This window comes from Abramis brama (genome assembly GCF_963993115.1).
Source record: "Abramis brama genome assembly, chromosome: 2".
Classification (NCBI taxonomy): domain Eukaryota; kingdom Metazoa; phylum Chordata; class Actinopteri; order Cypriniformes; family Leuciscidae; genus Abramis; species Abramis brama.
In genome coordinates, this window is record NC_139964.1 from 19975279 (window position 1) to 19989090 (window position 13812).

At 39.8% G+C, this 13812-nt stretch overlaps 2 protein-coding genes across 3 annotated transcripts in view; one reads left to right on the forward strand and one right to left on the reverse strand.

Moving 5' to 3' along the window:
* LOC311077825 (complement C3-like) overlaps positions 1-13812 on the reverse strand; it is a 59989-nt gene that overhangs the window by 34148 nt on the left and 12029 nt on the right. The window contains exons 8-20 of one of the 2 annotated variants that reach the window (XM_084106456.1): positions 10026-10128; positions 9771-9891; positions 9519-9634; positions 9135-9281; positions 8791-8994; positions 8462-8653; positions 8226-8387; positions 8015-8144; positions 7700-7744; positions 5903-6017; positions 5594-5682; positions 5344-5486; positions 4870-5082 (exon numbers count right to left, since the gene is read on the reverse strand). In XM_084106456.1, the coding sequence (XP_083962582.1) occupies positions 4870-5082; positions 5344-5486; positions 5594-5682; positions 5903-6017; positions 7700-7744; positions 8015-8144; positions 8226-8387; positions 8462-8653; positions 8791-8994; positions 9135-9281; positions 9519-9634; positions 9771-9891; positions 10026-10128 (1780 nt within the window). Of the gene's footprint in view, positions 1-4869; positions 5083-5343; positions 5487-5593; positions 5683-5902; positions 6018-7695; positions 7745-8014; positions 8145-8225; positions 8388-8461; positions 8654-8790; positions 8995-9134; positions 9282-9518; positions 9635-9770; positions 9892-10025; positions 10129-13812 lie in introns of both variants that reach the window. The other variant, XM_084106455.1, reaches the window with a different exon arrangement.
* On the forward strand, positions 488-2711 carry LOC311069582 (uncharacterized protein; the record flags this gene model as incomplete). Its single annotated transcript, XM_084092832.1, has 2 exons — positions 488-994; positions 1711-2711. The coding sequence occupies exons 1-2, from the start codon at positions 577-579 to the stop codon at positions 2709-2711; spliced, it is 1419 nt and encodes a 472-aa protein (XP_083948958.1). The 5' UTR covers positions 488-576.

Here is a 13812-nt window from a genome sequence, read left to right on the forward strand (position 1 = left end):
TTGATATATAAAGAAAGTTTAAAAAAAAATTGAAAAAAGTTTTTTATACAATTCTTACCTACACTGCCTTTAAATTCTTAAAGAGGCCACATGCGATTTTCTGAAATTTAAACTCGCGACTGACACCTGTGGCCAAAAAACGCAACTGCTCTTCCTTTCTGCTCGCTCTCGTACGTGCACACTTCACAAGTCATCCGCTGCAAAGAAGTCAACATTATGTTTACAGAGGTAAGAACAGTCAAATACACATATTGTTTGAGAAACTAAGTTTGTTTGCTGACTAGCGGTGGTGGCAGAGTGATCTGAAACGTTTAACATGAACGCGCTTGACGTCACATCCGCAGACAGCGCGCGAAAAATCCGACCCGACAGAAAATAGGAAAAATAGGATACAGGCTTATAGGTGCACCCACTGTGAGCTGACAAGGTGTCAGTATGCTCATCAGGAGATGTTTGAGTCATAAATGGTCAAATAAAAAGGCTATAGACCTTTTACGCACTTCCGCATTTTTCGAACGGAAATACGTCAATGAAGTGTATTAGAACTTCCTGTTATCATAGCGGCAGATACGAAAAATGGCAGAGTCGAAGAGTCGCAGTTTCTGTTGTGTTCCAGGCTGTTCGTCTTCCAACCAAAAACAGCCCTACCTTTCATTTCATTCTTTTCCTGTGGATCCAAACCTGAAACCCAAATGGATACAGGCGATCCGAAGAGAGGAAGGGCATAGTTTTAATGTAAAAACAGGTAGCACCTATGTCTGCAGCCGACACTTCGCTCCGGATGATTACAGTGGTGGCTGCGTCGTTCGTCGCCTGAAGAGTGGTGTTGTCCCGAGCCTATTCCCTTGGAACAACTTTACAGCTCCTTTGAGAAGGGAGTCAGTATATGACAGAACCTTAAAACGTCAGTCCAAACAGCTATGCTGTGAAGATAGCGACATGGTGGCTAAGGCAGTAAGGATGGATCACGACTACGTGACACACCCACCTGCAGGTAAGATTGTTCATAGTGTATTTAGTTAACGCTAGTCAACTATGTGTACCGTTATGCATTTCTACCTGAACAAATTAATGTTTATAATATAAGCTTTTCACGAAATTCAACTAACATTAGCCTACATCTGTAACATAGTCTCATGCTGTCTAGCTGTAAAGGGCTAGAGATGGGCAGTAGGGCACAACCTAACACTTTTTGACTTTCTCCATTTTTGTAAACCTACTTTGGGTTTAGAGTATTTATTTTTTCCCCAAATGAATTTTATAACACGACCATATAACAGTTTAAAATGTAATCTGATCTAATAAAAAAAAATAAAAAATACAAGAAATCTTAAAATATTTTCTCAATAAAATACAATTATTAAGTGTTCATATAAAATAATGTCATTTTTAAAAAAATAATGAAACAATTTATTGCTGTGGCAGCTAGTAAATACACTAAGTTTTATCATACTAGCATGTGTGGAAGTATTTAAAACAAGTGTGTTACAACTGGCCCTGTGTTAGGTTGTGCCCCGCTCTCCCCTATTTTAATTACATGTATTTAATTACTTTTGAGTATTTTGTCATTTGTATTTCCCTTAACAAAAATAAATTAAATGTAATTTGTAATTAAATACTTAAAATACTTTTTAAAACATGATTACTGTGTTGTGTTGAAAGGTAGCATAAATATGTTAAGACTGGTTTTTAATTTCTTTATCTTTACAGGTGCTCTGGATGAGGCTTTGGATTACATCCATGACTTAGAAGCCAAGTTGCAAAACACTGGTCTACCACCCCCTACTCTCTTCAGCCGATACTGTTCGTCGGACGACCAAATACGTTTTTACACCAAATTTCCATCTGAGAGTGTTTTTACTATTTTTTGGGAGTCGATTGCACCATCTGCACTTAGACTGGTGTACTGGACCAAAGCACAGAGGGCAGGTGAGGAAGGCTGCCAAGATCCCAGCCCACCACGCATCATGCCATTAATAGATGAGTTCTCGATGTACTCCATGCGGGTTGCTGTTGGCATGAAGGAGCAGCTCATTGCTGACATGTTTAATGTGAGCATTGCCAGGGTCAGCAGGGTTACCATCACCTGGGCCAATTATCTTTTTATGATGCTGAGCTCACTTCCCATCTGGATAAGCAGGGAAAAGGTTAAGTCCACTATGCCCCTTAAATTCCAGAGGTACTGTCCCAATGTCAGAGTGGTACTGGACTGCACAGAAATTGCCCTGGAGACAGCCTCATCCCTGACCTTACAGTCAGAAACATTTTCAAATTACAAGAACAGGACGACATTGAAAGGGCTAATTGGAGTTGCTCCCAATGGTTTGGTGACATCCATCTCACCCCTGTACACTGGGTGCATCTCAGATAAGGAGATCACCAGGATCAGTGGAGTCCTTCCCTTGCTGGAGCCAGGAGACGATGTCATGGCGGACAAAGGGTTCCTCATTGAAGACCTCCTTGCTGACGTCGGTGCTAAGCTCATCATTCCACCTTTTAAGCGTTCAGCTCAATTCAGCAAGGAGGAAACGGAACAAACCCAAGCCATTGCCCGCCTCCGAATTATAGTGGAAAGAGTGATCGGTAGGGTAAAGTCCTTTCACATCTGGGACTCTCCCGTGCCGCTCACACTGATTGGCAGTGTGAATCAGATCTGGCTTAACTGCTGTGTTTTGGCAAATTATCAAGGACCTTTTTGTTTTGAAGAGTGAATTAATGTTTTGTATGTAAATAATGTATAATGTGTAAATAGTATGTAAATAATTTAGTGTTCCTACATATTCTTAAAAATCAAATTAAATATAATTGTTATATTCTTAATATTTTTCTGTTGAAATGTGACTTTGATTTCACTAAAACATTAGATGAACAAATAAAACAATTTTGGTCAAAATTGTGCATCATTTATTTTTTTGGTATGTGTAACATCAACTGATTAATAACAACTCATAACAAACATTTACAATAAAAAATAACATTACAGATCATCAACAGTAAGACAGAAGGCTAAACTGATTGGTAAAGACAAGATTAGTGTAATTCAAGGTATGCATTCATGTATGTGCCATAATAATATATATTTAATTTCTCTTTCATTTCCGCTATGAATGAGTCATCACGCCAAATTCTTTCCACAGTTAAAGTTGATTGGGTATCGGTAACAAAGTCACACCATGTCAGTCCTGTGATTGCCAGTTGGCCCTGAACCTGCCAGTAGTACTTATGTGAACGCCTCAGACTGGTGTGGCCTTCCTGCACCTTGAGGTGAGCAACCTGAGATGGATCAGTTTTTGTGCTGCTCTTCACCTCAACCAGGCCAAAAGGAGGCGACTCTGAAGGGTCATACACCCGACCGTCTGGACTGGCCCCGAGATGTGGTGCGTCAGGGTGAATGATGAATCCTGCTGGTAACACATTAACTCGCAACAGTTCAACATAGTTTGCCAGCACTTCAGGCTCCACTAGTAGACCACGCTTCATTGCAGCTGTTTGCTTTGTGGAGCCTCTGATCATCTGAATAGCTGCAGACTCCAGCTCTGCACGACACGCCCTACTACAACAAGCTTCCCAAAAACGACTAGCAGTCAGCCTTGGTCGCCGTAGCTGTGTCCACGCAGGACATTTGGACTGCTGCTGAGTTTCTTTTGCTATCTCGCTGGACAGCTGCGGTGACACTTCAAGAGACTGGAGAACGCGTTAATCTTTGCGATTAATTTGAGATGTTTAACGCGTTAAAAAAAATAACGCAATTGACGCGGCACTTTTTTTTGCCTCGTTTTAATGATTTCCTGTTGCGGCTGCTATTGAAAATATGCCGTCCCGCCCCTCCTTGTTCGGCGATCAGGTTTCATTCTCGCGCAGCTTTCATGAGCGGGTCTTTTCCGCTCCGTGTGCGTGTGTGTGCGCTCTCCGTTGTGTCCGTGTGTGTGTGTGTGTGTGTGTGTGTCCGTGTGTGTGCGTGTGTGTGTGTGTGTGTGTGTGTGTGTGTGTGTGTGTGTGTGTGTGTGTGTTTCGGCGCGCTGCGCTCTCTGCTCAATGTTTCGCTCCGTGTTTGCGCTGCGTATTCTGCTCTGTCGTTAACGGCCCAAACGCTCCAATCATGTACCGATCACGCACTGGAAAAGCAAAGTCCGCTCAAATAACGTGAAATTTCTCAGAAGTAGACTTCTGTTTGCTGAGCTGGTATAGTCATGCTGGGCAACAATGGTAAAATGACCTGCTCTGATCACATGCTCTGGTAATAATAGCTTTGTAGGACTATATTTTATTTTGATAATTAGTAAAATAAAAAATAAAATAAAAAAAATCTGTTAAATTGATTATGTTGATTGATTATTGAAAAAGAATAATATATTGATGATTAATATTATTTTAATATGGCTATTTTTTCCTGTGTTGTTTAATTTAATTAGGTGATTCTAAGTTTAAATATTGATGATTACAAGCTTGGGGAAAATGCAATTAATTGCAATTAATTACAGCAAATTGTGCAATTAATTAGGTTTTTTTTTTTATCGATTCCCAGCCCTAGAAATTAGTTAACTTGAGTTATAATTTCATTTTTACAGTAACATACTGTAGATTGCAGTAAAGAACTGTACAATTAACAGTAAATTACCACCAGTGCAATATCAGTTTAATCAAAGTAATAATTAGCTGATTATCAAAACAGTTGTTAGTTGCAACCTTATTTTGTTACCAGTTTGTTTTCCAGAACCTGTTACAGTGATTCAGATGCAATTGAAGTTCTAACAACGCTTTAAATTCTGAACACCTTCTTTTTTACATAGAAACCCAACAAATCATCCTGTTCCCTATAAAACTGTTGTGAACATATTATTGAAAAAAACAAGTGCCAGTCAGACGTACCACCACCTTCAGGGTCTTTCTCACTCCATCAGTGTGGACAGAATCATATGCTGCAGCTTTCACCTCAATCATGTGATCTCCCAGCGTCAAGGGAATAATCACATATGAAACCGCTATGCTGGAGTCTTTGTCAATGTTTACTGTTGTTCTGTATTTGCCTTTCTTACTGGCAAAGCTGCAAACATGTTCTGTCTCCATAAACTCCACACGCACCTGTGAAAACAGGAGAGTGAGACACATATTACTTCAATATCTAGGAAACTTCCAAAATTAATGGATTTGAAATTAATTTAAAATGTGTGATGGACATTTCTGTTTTGGTAAAGGACATTATCCTACACTTTTCTTTAGTTTGAGTCACAAGCATCTCAGAAGCCTGAAATGAGTCTCAGGATCCATGTACTACAATGATGCACATAGTTTTAATGTACACCATAAAACCTGAATGCATTTTTAATATTAAAACCGATCTACCTTCTTCAGGTTTCTTGGTGTGTAGTTGTGAATAATGGCCTTGATTTCCAGTTGTTCACCGCGCACAGCTGAATAAGGGATCTTGAGGTCAATGAAAAAGCTCTTAAAAACTACAATCTCCTCAGGTTCTGCCACACAGATGCCTTTGAGGAGGAACACAGACACACAGAAGGGTTTAAAGCAGCAGCTCCTGGATGATGATGATGAGGTTTTTCAGACCATGTATCATGTGTTTGCAGCTTCATCTTACCAAGTGTTGGTGACAGACTGACAGCCAAGATCTGCCAGGTAGTAATAGAGTCTTTCAGGTAGATGTCTTTATCTGTGACTGGTGCTGGACTGAGATATGAGGGAAAATACAAGAAGACTGATGAAGTACTCTTTTAATGGTTGTTTATCGTCAGACTCTCTCTCTCACACACACACACACACACACACACACACACACACACACACACACACACACTATGTCACCAACAGCTCATGTTGAATGACATAATTTGCAAGTGGTGTGAACGGTGCTCAACTGATGGCTTTTGTCTAAAAGTCTCCTACTCACCAATTCTCACATAGATCAATCTCTTCCCAAAGCCAACTCTCAGGGAACTGAGTACGTGACACAGTCTCATCAGAGTCTGTATAATAGTCATCATCATCATCATCATCATCATCACCTGTTGTAACAGATAAAAATGTGACAGAATAGACCTAATACAGCAAAAGGACAAACAATCAATTTTGTAAACAAGTTTGAGTTTTACAAAGTCAAGTAAAAATGTATTAGGGTTCCAAGCCCTGATTGGTGCTAGAAGCCTATTGTAGCGTCTGGATCAATCAGACACACACATATTATTCATTTATTTATTGAATAATCCAGCAAACTCACTCTCCCAAATAAGGCCTGTGAAACGTTCCCCAAATGAAGCTAACACACTGGCAGGACGCAGTGTCTTGTTACAGGACACACACTGAGACTGGGTTTTACGACGGTAAAGAATGTCCTGAGAGCTGTGACTCTCACTTAAATTCTTGCAGAGGAAGAGAAATAAAAACCCTGTTAATCCTATATATATTCTATATATAACCACTTGATAAATGTGTAAACATGTATCTAATTTTCCCATCTCATGATTTTCCCTTTTATGTGGCGTTTGTATTCATGTAAACTCAATTGGGTTAATGTTTCAGACTTTGCATATTATGGTTAACCAACATTATATGTGCGGCATGTTTGGTCTCTAAAAAATCCAATCTTCGTCTCCGATTTGTTAATTTACATTACATGTTGCTAACTTTGTGATGCATTAGTATTATAAGAATCTTAAAGATTCTTTTCTTAAACACCCAATGAAAGTACATATTCAAATGCCCTGCTAGAACACAAAGGGTCGTAAAATTTCCCTCCAAAGGGAAATCTTCTCATTGGCTCTTGCACCTCCAGAGGTTGTGCCATCTTCACGCTTTAAAGTCACTGATCAGCTTTTAGCTCTCTCTTACTCCCTTTCTGAAATGCTGACGTGAAGATGATGCTGAACTAGAAGCCTCTAAGGACCCACCAAGCTTGTGCCAGGCTGCGGCTGATGGTTTGCTCAAGGCTGTTGATCTGCTGAATTTCAAACAATACTATAACTTCTTGCTTTCCTGTATTCTGCTTCAGCTCTTTTTCCCTTGGTAAACTGTATGCATGTATGTGTGTGTATGTTAGAGTAGTTTAAGTGTTTAGACTAGTTAATAAAATCTTGTTCATGTAACACGTAAAGTTGTCCGTGTCTCAAGCTCATAACTGGAGTCACTAATCATTTAGATCTTGGTTACTGCTCTTAGTAGTATTGTAAATTAAGAAAGACATTTCCCATGCCCCGGAAATGTACATTTATTAGAGTTAATAAACAATTGATCCTGAGTGTTCATGGGACAAATAGGTTAATTGATTGTAATATTAATTTACGACAGTAAATTAATTATATTAACTAATCCAAATATTAATAATCAATTATAACCAGTTATTATTGATTATTAATATTTCATATAGAGCTAATTTGCTACACTATGCACTGATTTACCAATCATTTATTTTCTGAAAGTTTATTGGGGGAATGCTATACATTTGTGAGAGAATGCAAAAGTATTGTCATAATATTTTTCCTCCCATCACATATTTTTTCCCACCATGTCCCTTAACGGGCTCTGTAGACATCATGACTGGATCATTACTAGCATATTCTGATAATCCTCAAGATTATGTTAACTTTATTTTAATATGGGTCCATTCAAGCCAGAAAAACAACAGCAAGGTATGAACTCCAAAAACATGTTTAATCTTTAAAAGGGTTGAATCATAAGAGCAGATTCTCACCCGGTGATCTCCGTCTTCTCTTTGAAAGGAAGGGACACTCCGGCGCTAGAGGGAATTTAATTAGAATGAAATTAGCATATGGCACTCTAATGTGTGAGAGGGAATTCACTACAATTGAACTTTTCCAGCACCGATTATACCAACTTAAATTAGTTAACATAATAGACACTGAGACGTTCATAAATCTGTAGAAAATTATTTCAATTGTATGTTCATGGACACTGCCCCTATGGATTCATTTTAGTGAAATATAAAATAAAACATACTGTTGTTTTTTTTATTAAAATTGAAGAAATTACAAATATACATATATACCTGTTCTGGTGTTGGTTCCTCCTGCAGTGCTGGACTCAAACATCAGACCTGCATCACTGAAAACCCCCATACTGTCCCTTCCTCCTCCTGCCGTACAGCCGGTGTCATGCTTCTCTATGACGTCCCAGATCTAAAGGTGCAAAAAGACACCAGTTACATGCGGTTTAAATCAGAGCAGATTGTGCCATGACGTCTGAAGAAGGTCCTTCACCTGAGTCTGAGTGAGTCTGTTCTTGTTAAGGACATGCACAGCCTTGTCAACCGCCACCAGCCCAACTCTAGCTCCAGGATCTCCAGTTATCTGCAGCTTGACCAGATCTCCTGTGCCATAGGCGTATTGTGTATTCCACTTGTTCTTCACCTGAAGCTTGAGCTGGTAAAACGAGAGACACTGAATCAGATCTAGTTGATGAGCATATCAACCATTTCTTGTGATGGTTGACCCACCGTTCCCATGCACGTGTCCTTCACGTCGACCCAGACTGAATCAGACACCACCTCAGACGAGCCCACATGATAATAAGCCACAAAGCGGAAGGACGGCACCATGTCTCTGGTTACAGGTAGAGACAGAGTCACTAGAGCTTGTCCTCTTCTCTTGAACCTGTCCGCTTTAACAATCTGACCTTTACTTAAGATCTGAAAATGAGGAAGATGAGTTAACAGTATTTATGATATTCATATGGTTTCAAACACAAGCTGTGGTAGTTAATCAAATATTGATATAATAAATACATTTGTGGTGCAGCTGAATATGAAATAAACATAATCTTTACCATGTATGTGTAATCTTGATCTCTGACTCCTGGACTTTGTCCTGTGTACAGATCGACTGTCATTTGATCACCGATCTGAAGCTCTGCAGCACAAATGTCGATGTGCAGGTAATTCTTGGAGTCTCCTTTGGGAATGTAAGCGAGAGCCGTCATCGTCTTCACTGCCTGCTGTTCATCTCTTAATTGTGGATCTTTGGTCTTTGCCTGAAAAGAACAAATACACTGTTTTCTGATGTGCTGTGTAGTATATACTCCATTGCTTGTTCAACATAAGTTAACTGATCTATTTTCCACTAGCTCTTCAGTGAAAGTGACTGAACATTAGTTGAGTTTGCAGGTCTTACAGTGATCTGCAGTGTAGAAGATCCTCCTGGAGTGTTGACGGTAACCTTTGCAATGCCATTGGCTGTTGTTTGACCTCTGAACCCTCCAGGATTGACCTCCACTTTCACATTCTCAGCAGGAGTCTGGTCAGGATTTGTTACGTAAACCTGTTATATATAAATAATATATTTATGAAATTGTTACTCAGTTCCTGCAACCCTTCAGGTTTGCAACTTTCTATTAGGGAAAGGCGATATGGCAAAATATATCTTTATTTATACATCTATATAAATATATAAATGCTACAAAAGGAAAGAAAAGACTATTGCAACTTTCGTTTCATGCAGACTTTGTCATATCGCACACATCTACTTAGTCTATGTAATGTTTATCTATGTTTATACCGAGACACTGAAGGGCATCCCAGGTTTGAAGAATTGTGGTGTTTTTTTTAAGTGGATGGTGTACGGTGACATCACAATCTGAATGCCTCTCCTTTCTGCTTCCACCATTTCACTGCCTGAAACACACACACACACACACACACACACACACACACACACACACACACACACACACACACACGATTAGCCTCTCATATACATTCACACACAGGCATGTAAACATACAGATGTACAGTATCTGTTGAGTCTTACCACTTTCTGTTAAAAGACTGGCTGAAACATAGATTGATCGTCCAACCAGCTGGTTAATGTCTGGAAAGGTCTTAGTGATCATCTCCCTGGTCAGTTCTGCTGTACCTTCTCCTTCCCTAATCTATTCATATGAGAAAGACATTAACATCAGTCTACAAGACAAGGTAAACATTTATTTAAATGTTTTATGTCACTCTCTAGGTGAAGAGAAATAAGACTGATCCCAGCTTGTAAAATGTTTAATGTCTCCCTGACCTGAACTCTTTGAAGAGAAGAAGGAATACTTGTTTTCTTCTCACCGTCCATCACACCAAACATTACAAACGCATGTCCTTCCACCTTCTGTCCAAACAGGTACCTATAAAAGCACAGACAATTTCTTCTGTAAAAACTGAACAGTGACGACAACTAACCCTGATCCACATCCAGTTTCATTACATAGAAAAAAGCAGTTTGAACGTTTGTCTAACTACCTTATTTTCTTTTTCCACAGTCATACAGGTTTTGAATGACATGAGGGTGTAATTTTAAGTTTTGGACTATTTTGAACTATTCAATTAAGGAGCTCTTTTCCTGTTCTGACAGACAGAATATATATTTGCTGGTGTAAACCAGAGGGTTTTAAAGTCAAAGAGTGGCAAATATAAAATGCTATAAAGTAATAGTCAAGAGCAATGAGTGATTCTTTTCCTCGATCTCAAAGAAGGCACTAGGAGATGCTCCTCCTCGCATCCAACGGTTAATGCTCCGTCTCCAGAAATACAGTCTGACGTTTGAGTTCACTCCAGGGAAGCACCTGGTAATGGCAGATGCACTCAGCAGAGCATCTTTGAGCCATACAGGATCAAGTAACACGGAACATGATGTACAGGTTCATGTAGACTGCATACAAAAATACCTACCAGTGTCTGAGGATAAATGGAGACAGATTTCTGAAGCAACGGCAGACGACCGTGAGCTACAAGCTGTAATAGACAAAATCCACCTGCCAGGAGATCAGAGGTTGCCAAATCCATATCAGAGCTTTAAAGACGAGCTGTCAGTTGTGCATGGTGTGCTCCTGAGAGGTGAATGGATTGTCATACCTACCTCCATGCGCTCACAAATGGCAAAACTCACGCATGAGGGACACTTAGGCATTGAGAAATGCAAGAGACGTGCAAGAGTTTTGATGTATTGGCCACACATGAATAGGGACATTGTGAAGCAGTGGTGCAGTGGTACCAGCAACCTAAGGAACCCCTTATGGCCCACAGTAAACCTGAGGAACCATGGAGAAAGGTCAGTACAGACTTATTTCACCAAGCAGGGAGGGACTACCTTGTCATCATGAAATACAAGTCAAATTAAAGCTGCAAGCAGCGATGAAAGGGCCCTCGCACCCGTGCCATCGTCACTCGGTGGCTTTAGGAAGACAGAGCATGGTTGGGCAATGTGCATTTAAGGAGGTATAGTAGTTGCTAGCATGTTTAGTATGTTTCTAGCATGCTTAGTACACAATAGTTATGTGGTTAGTTCTGCATTACTGTGTTAACCATGTCAGTTTTTGTTGCCAGTAGGTGGGGCTATGTCTATATCTGAATATCGCTATGTAGATGTGTTCAGTGCAGGACTTTTATTAAACGTGTGAAGTTTGGGGCAGATTGGACATTGTATGCTTGAGTTACAGCAAATTCCTATTTAATTGCAGTAATAGCATGCTTTAGCACTTAGCTAAGTGTTTGCTAGCATGTTTTAGCATGTTTCTAGTATGTTGTTAGCATGTTTAGCACTTGCTGGCACTTTTTTATATGTTATCAGGAGTTCACAACAGGGTTAAACATGCCACTTCCTGTTGCCAGCAGGTGGCGCTATGACTGTAACTGAATATGTGCATGGTCATGAGTTCAGGACAAAACGCTTATCAAAAGTGTGAAGTTTGGCGCAGATTGGACATTGCCTTCTTGAGTAACAACATCCTGTTTCATTGAATTAGCATGCTTTAGCACTTAGCTAAGTATTGCTAGCATGTTTTAACATGTTTCTAGCATGTTTATAAGACAATGGCATTTTTAACATGTTGCTAGAACGGCATCAACGTGTTAAACATGACACTTCCTGTTACCAGTAGGTGGCGCTATTACTATAACTGAATATTCTCATGTAGATGTGTTCAGGCCATGACTCTTATCAAACGTGTGAAGTTTCGGGCAGATTGGACATTCCGTGCCTGAGTTACAGCCAATTCCTATTTAATTGCAGTAATAGCGAGCTTTAGCACTTAGCTAAGTGTTTGCTAGCATGTTTTAGCATGTTTCTAGTATGTTGTTAGCATGTTTAGCACTTGTTGGCACTTTATTATATGTTATCAGGAGTTCACAACAGTGTTAAACATGCCACTTCCTGTTGCCAGCAGGTGGCGCTATGACTGTAACTGAATATGAGCATGGTCATGTGTTTAGGACAGAACGCTTATCAAAAATGTGAAGTTTGGCGCAGATTGGACATTGCCTTCTTGAGTAACAACAACATCCTGTTTCATTGAATTAGCATGCTTTAGCACTTAGCTAAGTATTGCTAGCATGTTTTAACATGTTTCTAGCATGTTTAGAAGTCAATGGCATTTTTAACATGTTGCTAGAACGGCATTAACGTGTTAAACACTAGGTGGCGCTATTACTATAACTGAATATTATCATGTAGATGTGTTCAGGCCTTGACTCTTATCAAATGTGTGAAGTTTGGGGCAGATTGGACATTCCGTGCCTGAGTTACAGCAAATTCCTATTTAATTGCAGTAATAGCATGCTTTAGCACTTAGTTAAGTGTTTGCTAGCATGTTTTAGCTTCTAGTATGTTGTTAGCATGTTTAGCACTTGCTGGCACTTTTTTATATGTTATCAGGAGTCCACAACAGTGTTTAACATGTCACTTCCTGTTGCCAGCAGGTGGCGCTATAAATGTAACTGAATATGAGCATGGTCATGTGTTCAGGACAGAACGCTTATCAAAAGTGTGAAGTTTGGCGCAGATTGGACATTGCCTTCTTGAGTAACAACAACATCCTGTTTCATTGAATTAGCATGCTTTAGCACTTAGCTAAGTATTGCTAGCACGTTTTAACATGTTTCTAGCATTTTTAGAACTCAATGGCATTTTTAACATGTTGCTAGAACAGCATCAACGTGTTAAACATGTCACTTCCTGTTGCCAGTAGGTGGCGCTATTACAATAACTGAATTTGAGCATGGACATGTGTTCAGGCCATGATTCTTATCAAACGTGTGAAGTTTGGGGCAGATTGGACATTCCATGCCTGAGTTACAGCAAATTCCTATTCAATTGCAGTAATAGCATGCTTTAACACTTAGCTAAGTGTTTGCTAGCATGTTTTAGCATGTTTCTAGTATGTTGTTAGCATGTTTAGCACTTGCTGGCACTTTTTTATATGTTATTAGGAGTCCACAACAGTGTTAAACATGTCACTTCCTGTTGCCAGCAGGTGGCGCTATGACTATAAATGAATATGAGCATGGTCATGTGTTCAGGACAGAATGCTTATCAAACGTGTGAAGTTTGGGGCAGATTGGACATTCCATGCCTGAGTTACAGCAACTTCCTGTTTCATGGCGAAACATCGAAATTTGTCAGGCCGCCGAGGACCCGCCCTTTGACGAAAACTCAAGATCTTCGCAATTTAACGTCGCAAAGGCCTTAAGATTATACTCACCAAATTTGAAGATGATCAGATTAAAACTGTAGGAGGAGTTCGTTAAAGTACGAGGCCTGAAAATGGCAAAAACTGCACAAAAATCTGAGAGGAAGTTCAAAATGGCTGACTTCCTGTTGTGTTTAGGGCTATGCTCCAAGAGACTTTTTTGTAGGTATTAGGTCATTACATGTATGTACCGAATTTCGTGCACGTACGTGGAACGTTGCGGGAGGCGCACTCCGTTGAACTTTTATAGGTGGCGCTATCGAGCCATTTTGCCCCGTCCAATTCTGAAACCTGTATCAGATGTAAATTTTCGCCAGTTCTGACGCGTGTGCAAAGTTTTCTGAG